The 19,096-nt window shown below is 44.4% G+C and overlaps 1 protein-coding gene across 1 annotated transcript in view; it reads left to right on the top strand.

Moving 5' to 3' along the window:
* dlg2 (discs, large homolog 2 (Drosophila)) overlaps positions 1 to 19,096 on the top strand; it is a 916,179-nt gene that overhangs the window by 855,685 nt on the left and 41,398 nt on the right. The window contains 1 exon segment of the mRNA XM_041198640.1: positions 2,122 to 2,223. Within this exon segment, the coding sequence (XP_041054574.1) occupies positions 2,122 to 2,223 (102 nt within the window).

Here is a 19,096-nt window from a genome sequence, read left to right as displayed (position 1 = left end):
AATTCAAGATTTACTATATCCACTGCAAACCATATGCATTTTCCTGAAAGATTTAAATAAATTAGTAAGCATAAGCTTTCTTTACAAATTCATGTTCACTATCCCTGATAAGCCTATATCTTTCTGGTGTTCACTAATGTTGTTCCTCGATATGATCGATGCGAGGCTAACTGATTTACATTTAACTGGCTTACTTGTTTTCTCTATTATGAGCAGGATTTACTGTTTGCCACCTTCCACCTTTGGTATAATTCTCAAAAATCTTTGACCAAGGTGCTATTTTGGTGCAAATCTCATGTGTGTAGAAAGTTCTGAATGCAGCAACAATGGTTCCATAGATGATGGAAATTGTTTTAGACTTAATTTCTTAAGTATTTTGTACTTGACTTAATTACAAGTTGTAATCTTTATTTTTATGTGGCAAAGATACTTTTAAATCTGAATGGATTTTAGGCATTCATCACTTCCTTAAATCTGTCAGTTGAACTCTAGTCAGAGAAAAGATTATTTTAGCATCTAAAATCTGTAGTGAGATCCACAGCATCTGGTGCAGCAGGAAGGCAGAGAAATGGTGTTCAGGATTAAAGTTGGAGAGATAAACACACAGTCCAAAAATCCATGGATCTTTGATCAATTTCAGAGACCCCTCTGCCCAATTGCTACCACCCAGGGTGGGGGGACCATTTGAGGCTCTTGGCTGATGACTGTACTGAGCAGCAGCTAGTGACTGGAAAATGATTTAAATGCAAAAGACTGTGGACACTAGAAACCTGAAATAAAAACAAAAAATTCTGGGTATACTCAGCAGACCAGACAGCACTGTGGAGTGAAACAGAGTTAATGACTGGAATTTTCCAGCCCCTCATCCAGCGGGATCTTCCGCTCCCGCCAATGTGAATGGAGATTTCAATGGCTCACTGGCCCCGCAGCAGGGGAACCCACCGCAGGCTGCTCAGAAATTCCAGCCAATGTTTCAGATTGATGACCTTTCATCAGGACATGATTTTTTTTTAAAAAGAATGTAGTTTAACCTGGCTGAGTTTCCCGATGCCAGGCTAACAGTCTTATTATTTACAGTACCTCACAGAAGCGCCCGATGTTCATCTGGGCAAACTGCGGGAGACATTTAAATAGCTGATCTCCCGGGTTGCTGGCTTAAGATGGGATTTGAGGAAACTCCCAGTCTTTCCCGAGTATTAGGAACCCAAGTGTTAAATGCGAAGGTCAGACCGTGGGGAACCTCTACCACAGATCCCAAGGTTGGCTGGAAATTCCATAATCTAAAGAATTCTAGCAGCCTCTGTACCATTCTGGACAGAGACCAGCTACTCAAAACAAAGTGTCCCAGGTAACATAATATTTTGAAGGGTGTATCTGTCAATGAAATGGGCTTGGTCAGGCCTAAAGATCTTCAAGGATTCAAGCATCACTTCTGGCTGGGAAACTAGTACACTTGCTTTAGCTGGTACTCCAGCTGCTGGCAGGTACCAGACAAAGGCTGAATAAACTTCCATTCTGGAAGTCTCGTTACCGCAGCTACACCTTTTCTGATGGCAGACCAAGATTTTCCAGGCTTCTGTTTAAATGCTGCCAGGTTGCTTTATTTCTCATTTTGCAGCAGCCAGACAGTGGCCATCCTTCATTACTTGGTGTATGAAGATTTTTTGCTCTCATTAGGTCAGAGCTTTTCTTTCACAGTTGTGTGGCTTAAGCACAGGCTAACTTGCTGTGGATCTCATTCACTCTAGTGAGAACTCACCAGAAAGGTAACATTGTAAAGAGCCTAGTCATCAGGAAAGCTTTTAGCATTCTGAGTCTAGTAGTATCATGCAGAACCCAATGTTGCATAGAAATGAAATAATATGCATAAAAAGCGATGTTCTTTTAATGTTTGTAAGAAACTACAATTATGTCATGAATTAAGGAAAGTTCCTGCATCAAGACTTCATGTATATTTGGCCTCACTGGAGGAAACAGCAGTAAGTATGATACCCAAGATAGCTAACAAATTTGTACACTTTATAAATTAAGTTGCAACTTTTCATAGGGAGTTAATGTCACTTAAAAGTGACATTGCATTGGTTTTGAAAAGTAAGTAATATTACTCGCTTTGTTTTTCAGTTAATTACAGTAGACCCGTCATTATTCTGGGTCCAATGAAAGACCGAGTTAATGATGATCTGATATCAGAATTCCCAGACAAATTTGGATCTTGTGTACCACGTAAGTAATGCCAGTGGAAGCAGTAGCAGTGTTTAACTCATGTTGCATGTATTCTAGTTATTTCTGGCCATGTCTACAGACTTATGTCCACATGTAAAAGCACAAAAAGGTTTGAATATATTGCAAGAGTGTTATGTATAAAGAATCGTGCAGTAAAAATGTGTAGTTTACAACAATAGGCCAATCAGAAGATGTCAAAATATGCTTTCTCAGTGGCACACAGCATTATTCCATAAATTCCGTATGTCCACCCGCTCTGTTAGTTTAGAGTAAAGAACAGACTTAACTCTTTCCACTAAATTGCACGCTCATCTAATTTGAAAATTAAGGCCTGGATTTTCATCCTCAAGGCGTGTAGCGAGAGTTAGGGAATTTCACAGCTCGCCCCGCCCGCCTCAAGTGCCCACAACTTCATTGTGGGAGGGCTGATGGAGGCCACAATCGGGCCAGCCAACCAGGAAAAAAGTTCAGAGGCAGCCACAGGAGCCATTGGGTATGGAGGTGGGCTGTTTAAAAGGCCTGCCTCAGTGCTGTGAGACTTCATCCCAGTTAAAATAAAAACAAAAAGGCCCTCCAGCCCTCACCCCTCACATCTCCCCACCCCTCACACACTCCCTGTGCCTCATCCATGTTGCCTCATGCCCTCCATGCCAAGCTATGGCACTTCCATGCCCATTCACCCACTAAACACTGTGTAGAAGCAATGAACCTTATAGTGACAATAGGATGTATAAAAAAATGGTCTGGGCTCTCAGTCAAGAATACATAATGTGGTTGTTTGGGGGGCATACCTTGGCATGGGGAGGACATGAGAAGCACCTCTTGAACTTATCTTTCAAAAGATTCCTTCATGCAGATTATGGTTCATGAGGTGCTGTGAACCATGATTCTTTGAAAAGCTGGTCTGACTCCATGAAAATTGTGGAGGACTAGGACATGCTGATCCCCACATGTGAACCAGCCAGATTGGGATTGCAGGGTGCAGGCTTTAGACCCAAAAGAGCTCACACCCTTAAATCCCAAAAATCGGAAGCCCTTGGGAATGGGGTCAAGAATCCCAGAATCGGGAGGGGCCCACCATTTGTAAAGGCCTCCTTTGTGTCTGATGGTTGACGCATTATATTTCACTGCAGCACAAGCAAAAGCCACCCAATGTCTCGGTGTGTAGTGGAAGCTCAGATTGAAGTCATACCAGCCCAGTCTGTTGCCAAACATGCTCAGATTGTTGCCATAAAAGTTACAAGTACCAGTGTTCAAAGGGGCTTGCAAGCTATCCAGAAATCTTAGCCTCCAATACATTGCTAGGATTGCTGTGGCACTGCTCCAAGAGAATGGCAGTGACACCATGGAGTACAAACCTGCTGCCCTCTCAAAGGATAACAGCATTCATCCTCCCATCACTCCAGCAGTGCCCTTACTGCCTGTTCGCCAGCAGCCCAGACTACCGTTTATGCTGAGATGGTGCAGAATGAAGCTGGACCTTCCATGCCCAAAGCTGCTCCAAGTTTTCCTGCAAGGCCATCTGCAGTCTCCCAACTTAAAGTCAGCAGCTTTTTACCAGCCATGTTGCAGCCATTGGGGTAACTGCATAGGAGGACTAAGACAGCAAAGGCACACGCAGATGACAGGCACCAAGTGTATGCAAAAAGATGATAGTTGACTTTTGTATGCAATATGGCAATGATTGATTTATAATTTTGGTTTGGAATGTTTGTTTTGTGGTGGTCTTTTTTTTAGCTTTGTGGTCATGAGGATGCTCTGAAGGTCAGCTACAGAGGGAAGGTAAGGTGTGGCACTGTTGGTGGATGGGGAAATGTAGCTGTGTTCGCTGGTACCGCAATCAGTTGAGTCAATCACAGACAACCCGGCTAAAAAGAGGCTGTTGCTTCCCTTCCTCCTCCTCCTCTTCCTCCTCCACCTCAGCTAGCCACCATGGTAAGGGTGGCAAGGGCTGTGTCTTCATGTTGGTAAGTTGTGCAGCATGCAGCAGATCATAACAAGGTACCAAGTATTGCAGGGGTCCTCCAGAGCAGTCCAGGCAGTGGAAGTGTTATTTAAGTACCCCAGTAGTCTGCTCAACCACGTTTTGTGTGGCAGCATGACTTTGATTATATGTATGTTGTGCACATTTGTGTGGGTTGCATACTGGCATCATGAGCCATGGGGTCAGTGGATGGCTCTTGTTGCCCAGTAGCCACCCTCTGGTTTGTCATGGCAGCTGAAATGCATATTTTTAGCGACTGCCACAGAACGAAAGCTTTGTGAATCCTGCCATGATACCTAGCATTGACCTGCCTGATACATTGCATACGGTCACACACCAGCTGGCCACTCAGGGAGTGAAACAACTTTCTGTTGCGGTACGTCTCAGAGTTGACTTGCAGTGCTTGCAAAGCGAGACGTGTGCTGTTAGTGATTCCCTGCACCAAGGGGAAGCCTGCATTCTTCATGAAGCCACATGCTCATTCTGCCTGCTTAGAAACATAGGGGAGAATTTTCCCCCCTATCAGGGAGGTTGTGCGGGGGTGGGCGCAGACCTGATCGGCGCCCCCGATCGGGTCCGTGCCGCCATTTTACATGGACGGACCAATTAAGGCCCACCCAGCATGACGTGCACCCAGAAGCACTGAGCACTCCCTGTGCAGGCGGGGGGGAATTCCCTGCGCCGGGGCCTGCACTCTTTCACACATGTGCGCGAAAGAGCGCAGAAATCTCCCTGAGGCACAGAGCTGCCTCAGGGAGATTAGTTTAAGTTCCCAAAATTATAATAAAGAAAAGAAAAAATTTTAAGACATGTCAAATCCTCTTGCAATGAAGGCCAACGTATCATTTGCCTTCCTATTTGCTTGCTGCACCTGTCTATTTACTTTAATTGACTTGTGCACAAGGACATCCAAGTCCCTTTGTGCATCCACATTTCCCAATATATCACCATTTAAATAATACTCTGCCTTTTTGTTTTTCACACCAACGCGTATAACTTCACATTTACCCACGTTATACTGCATCTGCCATGTGTTTGCCCACACACACAACTTGTCTAAATCGCCCTAAAGCCTCCTTGCATCCTCCTCACAACTCACAACCCTGCCCAGTTTTGTGTCATCAGCAAAATTGGAAATATTGCACTTGGTTTCCTCATCCAAGTCATTTATATATATCATGAATAGCTGGTTCCCAAGCACTGATCCCTGTGGTACACAACTAGTCACCGCCTGCCATCCAGAAAAAGATCCATTTATTCCCACGCTCTGTTTCCAGTCTGTCAACCAATTCTCAGTCCATGCCAGTATATTACCCCTGATCCCACGTGCTTTAATTTTTCCCACTAGCCTTTTATTTGGGACCTTATCAAAAGCCTTCTTGAAATCCAAATAATCACACCCGCTGGTTCTCCCTTATCTATTCTACTAACTACACCCTCAAAAATCTCCAGTAGATTAGTTAATCATGATGTCCCTTTCATAAACCCATGCTGACTTTGTCTAATCCCATTAATTCTTTCCAAGTGTTCTGCTACCATGTCTTTTAAAATTGACTCTAGCATTTTCTCCACTTCCCTCTGGAAAGACAGAATGAAATATATTCAGCTAACTTGGAGTACAGAACCTCAGTGAGCTCCCTTACGCACAGCAAAGGGCAAACTGGGAAGTGTTGAAAACATCACCTGCTGAAGTCTGGAAGGAGCCAGATAAAAATTTATTGCTACAGTCAGTTTTACAGCCACTGGCAATGCTGTTCTCGTCCTGTAGGCAACTAGCCTGAAGATTTTTTTAAATAGTACTGGCAAAGGATCCTTCCTGCTGTTGAATACATTTGCAACTGAGTGAGGCTAAGAGAGAGTGTCAGTCACAGCACCAAGCTTCAAAATGGTAATGGGCTGACTGATGTCACAGTCTGCCTATTTTGCATACTTCCAGCAGATGGTCCCTCTGCCCTCCCCAAAATTACATCCAACAGCTAGCACTGGAAATGTGCGGTATGCATGCCACAGACACCATTTTGGAAGCAAAAGAGCATCCAAAAACCTGGCCCTATGGAATCAAACTTTGCAGGTAAACTATTTAGCCCACTGTTAGAGAGACAAAGCTGGACATTCTGACACAGGACCCAAGCCTGCGGTTGCTAGCCAGATCCCAATTGTGCTATCTCCCTGGAGGCGGCTTCCTAATTGGCTGCATTCTCACTCACCACCTTATTAAGGACTCAGTCTGAAGGCTGGCAGCTCTGCTGCCTCAGCAACTCCACCAGCTGGAGCAGGTCAGGGATTGGGAGGGTTCATCAATGTGGTGCTGCCCTTGGAGGCATGGATGGAAATAAATTATTATCAGGTGTTGCAATCTCCGGCAGGAATCATTCCAGATTTGCGCTAAGTGTGGTAGCGGCCTGCTGCAATGGCGGCTTTTCACATTGTATCGTCCCTAACCCGCCACATTATTTATGCATTCCTGGGAAACATGCCATTTCCATGGCAGATAGGCTCTCATTCGCCTACCATGCCATCACCTCGATGCTTCATCACGCTGAGCACAACATTCAATCACAGCTATGTGCACACTTCTCAGTGTTTCCAGCCTACAACTGCTGCAAGGAAGACATGGCTCTGAAAGGCAAGAAGACTGCAGCTCCCTGGTTTAATGACACGTCCCTCGAGCTCCTTTTGGACACCATGATGTCCGCTACCCTCGCTCTTATTGTAGGATGGTCAGTAACATCACCAATCCAACTTGGGAGGTGGTGGCAGCGGTGGTCAATGCCAACACCCTGCAAAGGAGGACAGCCACCAAGTGCCTCAGGAAGATGAATGACATCCTCCATTCTGCCAGAGTAAGTCACTCTTCTCATCTCTCTCAACTCACACATTCACAAACAGGGCCATCACTCACTGCTAGTTCAAGGGACATCACATTTCACTTTCTCGTATACACCTTCATTGTCCTTATCTCATCCATGGGACCACTCACCACCCACACATGCCAGGCATCCTTATCGTCTGGCCTTGCAGGCTTCCTACTTACACTCTCTCCACCTCTATTCATGAAGGACAAGCTGGCACACAAGAGGGAGAGGCCTCAGACCGGTGGAGAAATGCCTGAACTCAAAGTTCTCACAGACTTTGAAAACAATCTTATGATCCCAGCTGAGGTTACCCTGGACAAGCCTGATCCCAGAGTGGAATGCAGCTTGATAGATCCTAATTTGTATTTGTTTGTTTAGATACGTGGAGAGTGGCCACTGAACAGAGTCACCAGAGTCAGCTTATGAACTTTTAACAAAAGAATAAAACATTTATTAAACAATAAAAGACAAGTTATATTAAAATACTTCTTCACCCACATCTATACATTTACAAATATATACAGATTTGTAAGGATAACACAAGTTACAGAAGCTATCCCATACTTTAATGTGCATAATAAGTACACAGTCCACGTACCATTAGGAGCCCTGTGGTCAAACACACCACACTCTGAAACCAAGTAACAGATGTCACTTCAACCAGATGCTATGGATCTCCCCTCAACTTCCCCCAGACGCTTGTCACACTGTGAGTCAACCAGTCTCACTGCACTTCGTCTTTCAGACGAGGGTTTCCAGTCTCCACTTTCCAAGACCTCATCTTGGAACCTTCTCCCAAACTGACACTTTCTCTCAGATGCCTTTCACAAGCGTTCACCTCTAGGATTTCAAACTCTCCTTGTGATATTCCTCTCCCCTGGGTATCACATGCATTCAAGCTGTCTTCCACGTACTCTCTCTCACTGACTCAGCTGTCAACAGGACACTACTGTTTCACATCCACACAGCAAAGAGTTACAGACCTTCAATTGTCTCTTTGGACCTACTTGGCACCTGCAAGCTGTTCTCGCTTCAAATCTGCTTTCTGCAGCTTTTGTTTCTTTAAACCTGAAGCTGGAAACCTTTCTCTCTGCCACTCACTCTTAACTTCACTTAACAGCACCTTTTCCAGGTTCCTGTTCTTCCTTCGACTAGAAGGTCTGTTTGGGACTTTCTCCTGTTCCATTCCCCTGGATTTTTGGGGTTTTTCTTCAGCTTAGGAATGGCTCTCTGTCCCTCTTGCTCCTGTCTCTCTCTGGCAGCTACTTTTCAACCAACTTTAACTTTTTATGCATTATATGTACATGTTAGGCCTAGGACCCAAAATCCATAGAACCCCCAAACCCGGCACACATCCAGTCCCAAGCTTCATGGATACGGGGTCCAGTACCTGTATCTTCTTTAGCAGCATTCCATCTTGTGAGATGATGGTTTTTGCCATGGTAGACTCTGTGTTAAACATTACCTGGTGTGGCTCAGACGCCCCACCCTGGCATGGCACTCTCTGTCTCACTTGCTGCAGAGGAAGACAGTGGGTTCAGAAGCTGCATGATTCGCTGTCCTCTGTTATCTCTGGGCCCTCTTCTCAGCCAGCTGAACTTTCCATTTCTGATTGCCTTTTTAAATGCCCCTCTAAACAGTCAGCTATCAGAGGTCACAGCCGTTGATGACTGTCTCCTAGTTGTTGGTGTCAATGCCCAGCATTTTCATATCTTTCAAGCAGGTGTCATTGTAGAGAAGGATGGGTGTCCAAGTGGTCATGACCCAGTGACCACTTCACTACAAGGTAGGTCTTTGGGTATATGGCCATCTTTCTTCCTATTGTGGTTTTTGCCATGGACATACATAGAGATTACTTTCACCAGGTTCTATGCGTGGACAGGACTTTATTACAAATGCTTTTAAAATGTCAGCTTTCTTATGCTTACTGCTTGGTTTCTGTTTCCCTGTAACCACACCGACAGGCTTGACTCACAGCCCACAGTACAGTGAGCAGTCAACAGATACACACAATCAAACACCAACCACTTGAACACAACACCTTTTACTACTTGTAAAACTGAAGGACTGTAGTTTAAATTAAACTACCCTAAATATCAAACATCAAGTCATTTCTTAGAGTTCAGAGTGTCTGCTTTCTCTATATATGGAAATAGTCAAGATATGGAAGTCACTGATGATAGTGCTGACGTCTATGAAATTCAGGTTACGATTCTGCCTGATCACCTTGATGAGGTGGATGATCAACATCATGGTCATTCATCAGAAAAGGAAACGTGCCTTCATAATCACTATCCTTGAAATTTCCTGGCCTATTTGCCAACAAGTGTTTTGCTTTCCATTTTCCATTTTCTGTTGTCATCCAACAGATTAGCTTTGGTCCAGGTAGAAATGTTACATGCTTGTGGTCAGAATTTGGACATTTGATGCAAACCAAATCTAAATTTCAAATCATGGTTTTCATGTGTGTGTTCACCTGTTGAAGTGTGCTTTTGCTTTACCTGGTGTTATGACCACAGCCAGTGTTAATTACTGTGCAAACCAAATCCCAGAGGGAAACTTGGCTTATGGGCCATACCCTTTTTTGTATTCTGAAAGCAAAAAGAAGACATACTGATCTCAGCAGTGAGAGGTCCAGTAACACTTTTGGGATTTTTAAAATTAAAAGTAACAGTTTTATTAGCAAGCACAAAAGAAAACTTAAGCACACAAGATTACAGTTACACAGTTAAACATAATCTTACAAAACATTCCCCCCAAAAAAACCTCTTTACTTGGTCAGACCCACAAGTAAACACCTCCAGGCAACACTCCCTTATAAATGCTAACTATAAAGAAATCCAGTAATATTACGCAAGGCAAACAGCTGTAGCTGTAGCTTCAATAAAGGCATACAACTCTGCTACTCTGCAGTGGAATCCTCTTCAGAATAAATCTGGCTTAACTGGATGGTTGATTCAAACTGTATCATCTCCCAGCCCAGAGCTCCAGTAATAGCTCAATAGCTCAAACAGCTCCAACTATCTCCAGTTATCTCTATCCTAAACTCTCCACTCTAACATTAAAATACCTTCCCCCACCACCCCCCCCCCCCCCCCCCCCATGCATCTCCGGTTCCATTGTTCTCACACCTCTTTGAAACTCAAATCCTTCCAAATATAAAATCTTTCATGTCTCTATCCTGTCTTTGCTTTCAGGTCAATAAAATATGGAATCCTTGCTACTATGTACCTATGGAACTCCTGCAAGATGCAAGCATATTTATTGTCAGCTCTGACACCCCTTTGATATTCAAACAAACTCTCAACTTATCTAAAAATGCAAATGTTAGATCTAACCTATTTACTTGTACCTTAACCTTAACACCTCCAACCTTTTCATGTTTCAAACCTCCCAGACAGCTTGACTCCTATCAATCTCTTTGCCAGCTTAATTAAATCGCACACATAGACATCTAGCCTCCTTTACGGAACAACACAATATTTTCCAAAAATATTTTTTTTTAAAATCCATCCTCACACTACTTTCTTTGTGATTTCTTCTGCTTTTACTCTGACATTCACATTGGGTAGTGATGACGGTTTAAGAATGGTCAGCAGCGTGCAGCAGTTACAACCAGTCATAAGGTCGGCTGCTGTCTTTCTGGTCAGACAGTGTGGGTTGGATCAATTTGTGCGAAGTGGGATATGAATGGATTGTTCAAATGTTTTTCTCTCTGGCATTCTAGCTCACAGACTGTCCTTTATCACCCTGTTGAATCGCTCGATGCCACCATTCGATTATGGGTTGTATCGCAATGTTGGATGGTGGTGAATTTGTACCTTGCTGGGGACTCTGTGAACTGACTGGAAACATACTGCAATCCATTGCCTGTGGTTCTTGTTTCTGGCAAGCATCATTTTGTAAACAATTTGTCTAGAATGTCAATACCCAAAGTGGTGGATATGGAATTTGTTGTAGCAATTTCTGGCCATTTGCTCTGTAGATCCTGGACAACAAGCGAAATGACACTGATTGCTAGGGGCAGCTTGCACTTCATTGAAAATATCTACTTGGACTCTTTGCCATTGTTTTGTTGGCCATGTGGTCAATTGGAGAGATGTGGGACAGAGTTTACAGATTTTTCACTGAGTATACATATTACACAGTTTCTAATTAAATTTTCTATACAGCAATCTATTGCTAGCCACCAAACTGCTTCATGAGATCATTGTATCTTAACAACACCCGGATATCCTGCATAGGCAACAAGAAATACACATTGTTGTAACGCTTTTGGGATAACCAATCAAATCCCATGTGCAATACTGTTATGATCGAACAATGTGAACTCATTGCATATTCTGTAGTATGGGGACAGTTCTTCCTCTATTTTGCCAGGCCACTCAGTTTTGAGGTAGTAGCCTATTTCCTGCAATACATTGTCGCTGATCCTGCCTTGCATAACAAGACATACGATTGCATGTGGAATCATTGCATGAATGGCTTTGATGGTGTCATGTGTAGGCTTTACTCCAGCTGCAGTCTGCACACGAGCAAGTCAAATCTCAGATGCCGTGAATGTGCATTTGTCCTTTTTGACGTCAAATTGTGTTGTGTGATTCGAGAGACACCCCTGATAACCGTTTGTGTTCTGTTTTGTCTCTTTCATGGACAACAACATCATCAAGTAGGTTTAGCATCCCCTCAGCATCTGACAAGACTGAAAAAATGATCTTCTGGAGCGCACTAGGGTCTGCATTTAGCACATAGGGCATTCTGTGGTACTTAAAGAAACCTTCATGAGTAACAAAAGCAGTAACTATAGGCTTTGCTCTGCTAGTGGTATCTGAAGATTGCTCCGTTGCAAGTCAGCTCATGAACATAAGAGCTAGGAGCAGGAGTAGCCAATTCAGCCCCTCGAGCCTGCCCCGCCATTCATTACGATCATGGCTGATCTCATTTCGGCCTCAACTCCAATTTCTCGCCCTCTCCCCATAACCTTTCAACCCATTACTAATTAAAAATCTGTCTATCTCCTTCTTAAATTGATTAAGTCTGCACTACACTGCACGCTGAGGTAGTGAATTCCACAGATTCACGACCCTTTGAGAAAAGTATTTCCTCCTCATCTCTGATTTAAATCTATCACCCCATAGCCTAAAACTATGGCCTCTCGCTCTAGAGTGCCCCAGAAGGGGAAACATCAACTCCATGTCTACGTTGTCTATCCCCTTTAGCATCTTATTTACCTCAATTAGATCTCCTCTTATCCTTCTAAACTCTAGCGAGTATAGACCTAAACTGCTCAATCTCTCCTCATAAGACAAGCCCCACATCTCTGGAGTCAATCTAGTGAACCTCCACTGAACCGCCTCCAGAGCAACTACATCCTTCCTCAAGTGAGGAGACCAAAACTGTGCACAGTACTCCAGGTGCAGTCTCACCAGTGCCTTGTATAGTTGCAACAACACTTGCCTATTTTTATATTCTATTCCTTTAGCAATTCATGCACAAAGACACCCAGATCCCTCTGCACTGAAGCATTCAGAAGTTTCTCTCCATTTAAATAATAAGTCGCCTTTTTATTCTTCCGACCAAAATACCTACGTAGTTACCTCACACTTATCCATGTTAAACTCCATCTGCCAAATTGTGGCCCATTCATCTAACCTGTCCATATCCATTTGTAAATTTCTTATTTCTTCATTGCAACTTACTTTTCCCACCTATTTTGGTGTCGTTTGCAAATTTAGCTATAGTACCTTCTACCCCTGAATCCAAGTCATTAATATAGATTGTAAATAGTTGGGGCCCAAGGACCGAACCCTGTGGCACCCCACTAATTACAGCTTGCCATCCAGAAAAAGACCCGTTCATCCCGACTCTCTGCTTTCTGTTGATTAACCAATCCTCTATCCAAGCTAATATATTACCCCTAACTCCATGTAATCTTATCTTGTGTATTAATCTTTTGTGCGGCACCTTATCAAAGGCCTTTTGGAAGTCCAGATATACTACATCTACAGGATCCCCATTATCCACTTTGCTTGTCACACCTTCAAAAAACTCTAGCAAATTAGTAAAACACGATTTACTCTTCATAAAACCATGCTGACTCTGATGGATTGCATTTTTACTTTCCAAATGCCCCATTACCACTTACTTAATAATGGATTCCAACAATTTCCCAATGACAGATGTTAAACTAACTGGTCTATAGTTTCCTACTTTCTGCTTCCCCTCCTTTTTGAATAAGGGCGTTATATTAGCATTTTTCCAATCCACTGGAACCTTTCCAGAATCCAGAGAATTTTGGAACATTATAGCCAATGCATCCACTATCTCTGCTGACACTTCCTTTAAGACCCTGGGATGTAGGCCATCAGGTCCTGGGGACTTGTCACCCTTTAATCCCAATAGTTTGCTCAGTACTTTTTCTCTAGTGATGGTGATTGTTTTAAATTCTTCCTTCTCTATATCCTCTGCCTTACCTGTTACTATTGTGGTATTGGAGTCCTCCACTATGAAAACAGAAGCAAAATATTGATTACGCATCTCTGCCATTTCTGCGTTCCCCACTATTAACTCCCCAGTCTTGTCTTCCAAAGGCCCAACATTCACTTTCGTTTAGATAATATCACCAACTTTAACTTTAACACCTATGTGTTCTATTGTACTATTGTGGTTGACATCTTTTGATGATCTGCTTCTATCACTGCTTGTTTGTCCCTACAACCACACCAACCCCCTCCACCTCTCTGTCTCTCTATCTCTCCGCCCCCCACACACACACCTTAAACCAGCTTATATTTCAGCTCTTTCCTGGACTCGAACTCAAGTTCTGTCGAAGGGTCATGAGGACTCGAAACGTCAACTCTTTTCTTCTCCGCCGATGCTGCCAGACCTGCTGAGTTTTTCCAGGTAATTCTGTTTTTGTTTTGGACTTCCAGCATCCGCAGTTTTTTTGTTTTTATTCACTTTAGCTACTCTCTTTCCTTTTATATACTTGTAGCAGCTTTTGCTATCAATTTTTACATTTTGCGCTAGTTTTCTTTCATAATTTACCTTTGCTCTTTTTATAATTTTTTTAGTAACCCTTTGTTGATCTTTAAAAGTTTCCCAATCTTCCAGCCTGCCACTGACCGTTGCAACTTGATCTGCCTTAGTTTTTGCCTTTAAGTTATCTTTAACTTCCTTGCTTAGCCCTGGATGCTTTTTCCCCCTCTTACCATATTTCTTCCTCATTGGGATATATTTTACTTGGGAGGAATTGAATATCTCCTTAAATATCTGTTTATCTACTGTCCTACCTTGTAGTCTTCCTGCCCAGTCCACTAGGGCCAAATCTGCCCTCATACCTACGTAGTTACCTCTGTTTAACTCCAGAACACTAATATGGGACTCAAGTTCCTCACTCTCAAACTGAACTTGAAATTCTATCACGCTATGATCTCTCTTCCCTAGAGGATCCCTTGCTATGAGATCATTAATCAATCCCATCTCATTACACAAAACCAAATCCAGAGTAGCCTGCTCCCTGGTTGATTCCATATTGCTCCAAGAAACAAATTCTAATAAACTCTATGAACTCTCCCTTAAGGCTACCCTAGCCAATTTGATCAGTCCAGTCTATATGCATATTAAAATCACCCATGATTATTGTTGTGCCTTTCTTACATGCTCCCAGTATTTCCTGTTTTTTACTGTGCCCTATTGCTAAACTACTGCTTCTTTCCCTTGCTATTTCTTATTTCTACCCAGACTGACTCTACATCTTGCTCTCCAGTGCCTATATCATTCCTCACTATAGCACTGAAGTCTTCCTTTACTAACAAAGTTACACCACCTCCTTTTCTTTACTGCCTATCCTTCTGAAACACTGAGTACCCTTGGATATTCAACTCCCAAACCTGTGCTCGCTGTAACCACATCTCAGTAATCACCACCAAATCATATCTATTTATCTCTATTTGTGCTGTTAACTCATTAATTTTATTCCAAATGCGACGTGCATTCAGATACAAAGCCTTTTAGTTTGCCCTATTGTCAATTTTCCCTACTCTTATATGATTCTTTGATGCAATATGGCATTCACATACTCTGTCCCTTCCTATCACTTTTTGATAGCAATCAGCCTCGACACTAACCTGCACTCTTACCCCCTCCTTAAACTTTGATTTTTTATATTTCCATGCAACTGAACCCTCCCCCCCTCCCCCCACTATTTAGTTTAAAGTCCTATCTACAACACTAGTTATGTGATTCACCAGGACACTGGTCCCAAAATGATTCAAGTGGAACCTGTCCAAACATTTGTGAAGACATGAAATGACGCCAGTAATTCTTTGATCATAAGAAGTGGATGCTTGTCTGAAATGATCACTTTGTTGACTGCCTTGGTCACATAGTCCAAGTTGGCCATTTTTGCATTGTACAATGGCTAGGTTCAGTATGTATGGAGATGAGTTGATTCGCTCAATTATACCCTCTGCTTTAAGTTGTTTCAGCTCCTGGGACACTTAGGCACAGATCGCAAATGGCAACTGTCTCAGATTTTGTGAAACTAGTGGAATTGACATGTCAATGCAAGGAACATGTCAGTACCCCTTAATCTCCCCAGACCAAGTAAATAGGGAAGGATACCATTGTACATAGTCAGTGTCATTAATCATGTTAATGTGTGTTCTGGTTTGAAGCTAAGCTTATTGAAGAAGATTACCCCTACAAGACTTCTGCTTTTGGCTATGTAGAATGTGAACTTGACATTTTTGTAGCACACTGAAATTGTGATCATTCCCAAAACCTGAACAATTGAGTCATCATAAGCTTGAAGAGTGAGAGAAAGTTGTGAAAGATAATGCTGGTAGTGTTTGTTGCTCAATGTAGATTCTTCTGAGCTAACATCAATAAGGAGCAATATTGAAATCCCACGGTCTCTACTATGCAATCATTAAAATGACCTGGGGCTTTGTGGTTTTTGTTGACATACACATGCTGTATTTCGCTCTCAGGAATAGGTTTCTCCACCTGTCAAACTGATGAAGTCTTCGTCTTCGATGACCTGCACACCTTTGCAAAGTGATTCATTTTTAAGCATGAGTTATACTTTTTCCCTCAATTTGGACATGGGGTTGGGAATTGATGAGCATCTCCACAATTTGGGCACATTTTGGGTATCTGACAATGATGGGACAAGTGTTGATGAGCCTACTGAGGTCTTTTTGTCTGTAACTATTGTGCTTGAACTAGTTGGGCAAGCTGTGTCTGAGACTCTGAGTCTGAGGATGCATTTCTGTGTAACCCCTTCAAATTAAACATGGCTGATTTGATTTGGACTGCCAAGAGGAGACATTCCCTAATTCTTGGAATTTAAGCTTTTTTGATAAGTTGGTCATGAATTAGTTCATTGGTTAGTGTGCCAAATTTACGTGTGGGAGCCAATTGCCGCAACACTGCTACTTATAGGGCGGAATTTTGCCCTTGATGTGTGGGCTTGGCGGGGGCAGTCAGGAATCCGACCACTGCCCACGATCAGCACCAGACTGCGATTTCATGCTGGCAGGCCAACTAAGGCCTTCCCAGTGTGAAACGCAAGCGGCAGTGCTGAGCGCTGCATGTACAGGGGGGTGGGGTGGGGGGTGCGAGCCGGTTAAGCGCGAATTTCGCGCCTGCACACGAGTGAGTGCTTCAGAGTCTCCCTGAGGTACAGAGCTGCCTCAGGGAGATGAAGCGTTATTTTAAAAAATAAAGAGAATAAAAATGTAATAAAACAGGTCCCCTCATGTGACTCTGTCACATGGGCAGGGACATGTTATTAATTCAGTAGCAAAGCTTACATTTTATTTTTGTTTGCTTTTGGAAATTTATCCTGCCCGTGTCTCCACAATGACTGAGCGGTGGTCATTTCTGCCAATACTGTCATGGACAGATGCATCTGCGGTAGGCAGGTTAGTGAGGATGAGATCAAGTATGTTTTTCCCTCTTGTTTGGTCCTTCACTACCTGCCACAGACCCAGTCTAGCAGTCATCTCATTTAGCGCTCGGCCAGTAGTGATGCTACTGAGCCACTCCTCGTGATGGACGTTGAAGTCCCCCACCCAGAGTACATTCTGCACTCTTGCCACCTTTAGTGCTTCCTCCAAGTGGTGTTCAACATGGCGGAGCACTGATTCAACAGCTCAGGGAGGGCGGTACATGGTAATCAGCAGGAGGTTTCCTTGCCCATGTTTGACCTGATGCCATGAGACTTCATTGGGTCCGGAGTCGATGTTGAGGACTCCAAGGGCAACTCCTTCCTGACCGTATACCACTGTACTGCCACGTCTGCTGGGTCTGTCCTGCTGGTGAGACAGGGATGTGATGGGATACTGCTTCTAAGATATAATTCCATGAGGATGACTATGTCAGGCTGTTGCTTGACAAGCCTATGAGATTAAGGTCCAATGGCGAGCCAGCGGCTGATTTAAAAGTGGCACAGGCAGCCCCAGAAAGGCTGCCAGGGAAGGACCTCTGTCTGTCATTGCAATGATGGTGTCGAGCGTGTCTGCAAACTCCAGGCAGGAGAGCAGGTCGGGTGGGCACTCGGCCCCCGGCTTTTCTGCTGGGTGCCTTGCTGGAGGAGGTGGCTGCCAGAAGGGACACCCTTGTCCCCAGAGATGGGAGGAGCAGGCCACCTCAGCTCACAAAGAGGGCATGGGAGAAGATCGCAGCCCTGGTTAGCAGCCATGACATGGCACGGTGCAAATCAGTGCAATGCTTCAATGACCTGCTGCGCTCAGAAAAGGTGAGCACCGTCTTAGCATGGGCCAGTGTGCAGATGTGTTAAGGTGTGGTCATTCACCCCTACCACCCCTCCCCCCGTGGACCTCAGGGGTGCTAGAGTCTGAGTGCCAACTGTCAATCACATCAGAACTGGCCAAGAGGGTGAGCCCTGGCTGCTTGGACTGAGTGCCCTGTGAGGTGGTCCTCAGCTGAGGTTGGCCAGGCTGCAAGGGCGCTGCAGGTACAGAGTGGACTAATCAATGCTCCTCTGTCCTTTCAGGAGAAGATGAGCCACAACCAAGCTGAAAGGGCATATACAGGCGGAGACCTGCCCAATCTGCTGGTGCTCACCAGGTTTGAGCAGGACGCCTTAGAGCTGGAGAGCTGGCATGCTTCACATGCAACCAGGCTTGGAGAGGTGGGGGTGCCAGACCAATGTAGGAGTGCAGTGCACAGAGGCGAGACTTTTGGATTGTGCAACCTTTCTAATGTAGTCTTCTCAGATGGGAGCCTCGAAGCTGGAGTCCCCATTGATCATTGAAAGACGATAGCAACGTGATACAGATCTCCAATGTCTCACCTGTGTGCCTGGCATGTGCAGTGACAGTGTGATGACTTTAACTAATGATATGTCCTTCTTCTCCCTTTTAGGTTCGCCAGCAGGCACCCAATCTGCAGACTTCAAAGGGCCACCCCGACACCGGAGGACGACTGGGCGTCACTTTCACCTGCGTCACACCCACTCTCTGAAGCAGGCACCAGCACCTCGATGGGCATTAGAGCGGCAGCTAGTATCTTGGTGCACGTTGGTGAGGGCATTTCACAGTTGCTTGAGTTGCAGACGGAGGCAGAGAGTGCCCAGGGCACCAGCAGTCGGAGGACTACTGGGGACCAGGACGATGCTTGGTCAAAGGCTGATGATGAGCTTCTAGAGTCGACCATTAGGCAGCAGATGCTGGATGTCCAACGAGATGTGCAAGAGGATCTGGTGGAGATCTATGAGGGTCTGCATGACATGATCTCCATGATGGAGGAGTCCATGCGGAGCATGAGCACTGTGTTGACCGTCATGGCCGAGCACACTGCCTCCTCTATTGGGAGAGTGGCGACTCTCATGGAGAGGCAGCTCGAGGGACAGAATGAGGGGTTCCTGGGGTTGTGCTCGGACCTGCAAACCCTCACAGAGGCAATGACCTCAGGTAGTCAATGTCAGTGTGGGAGATGGATGAGGCACCCAGTATCCCAGCTAGGTGTCCGTCCATAAATGGTGAGCAGGGGGGTTCCACAGCAA

The sequence above is a fragment of the Carcharodon carcharias genome, chromosome 11 (genome assembly GCF_017639515.1).
Source record: "Carcharodon carcharias isolate sCarCar2 chromosome 11, sCarCar2.pri, whole genome shotgun sequence".
Lineage (NCBI taxonomy): Eukaryota > Metazoa > Chordata > Chondrichthyes > Lamniformes > Lamnidae > Carcharodon > Carcharodon carcharias.
Note: the sequence above shows the minus strand (reverse complement) of the source record. Positions and strands in the feature narration are given on the sequence as shown.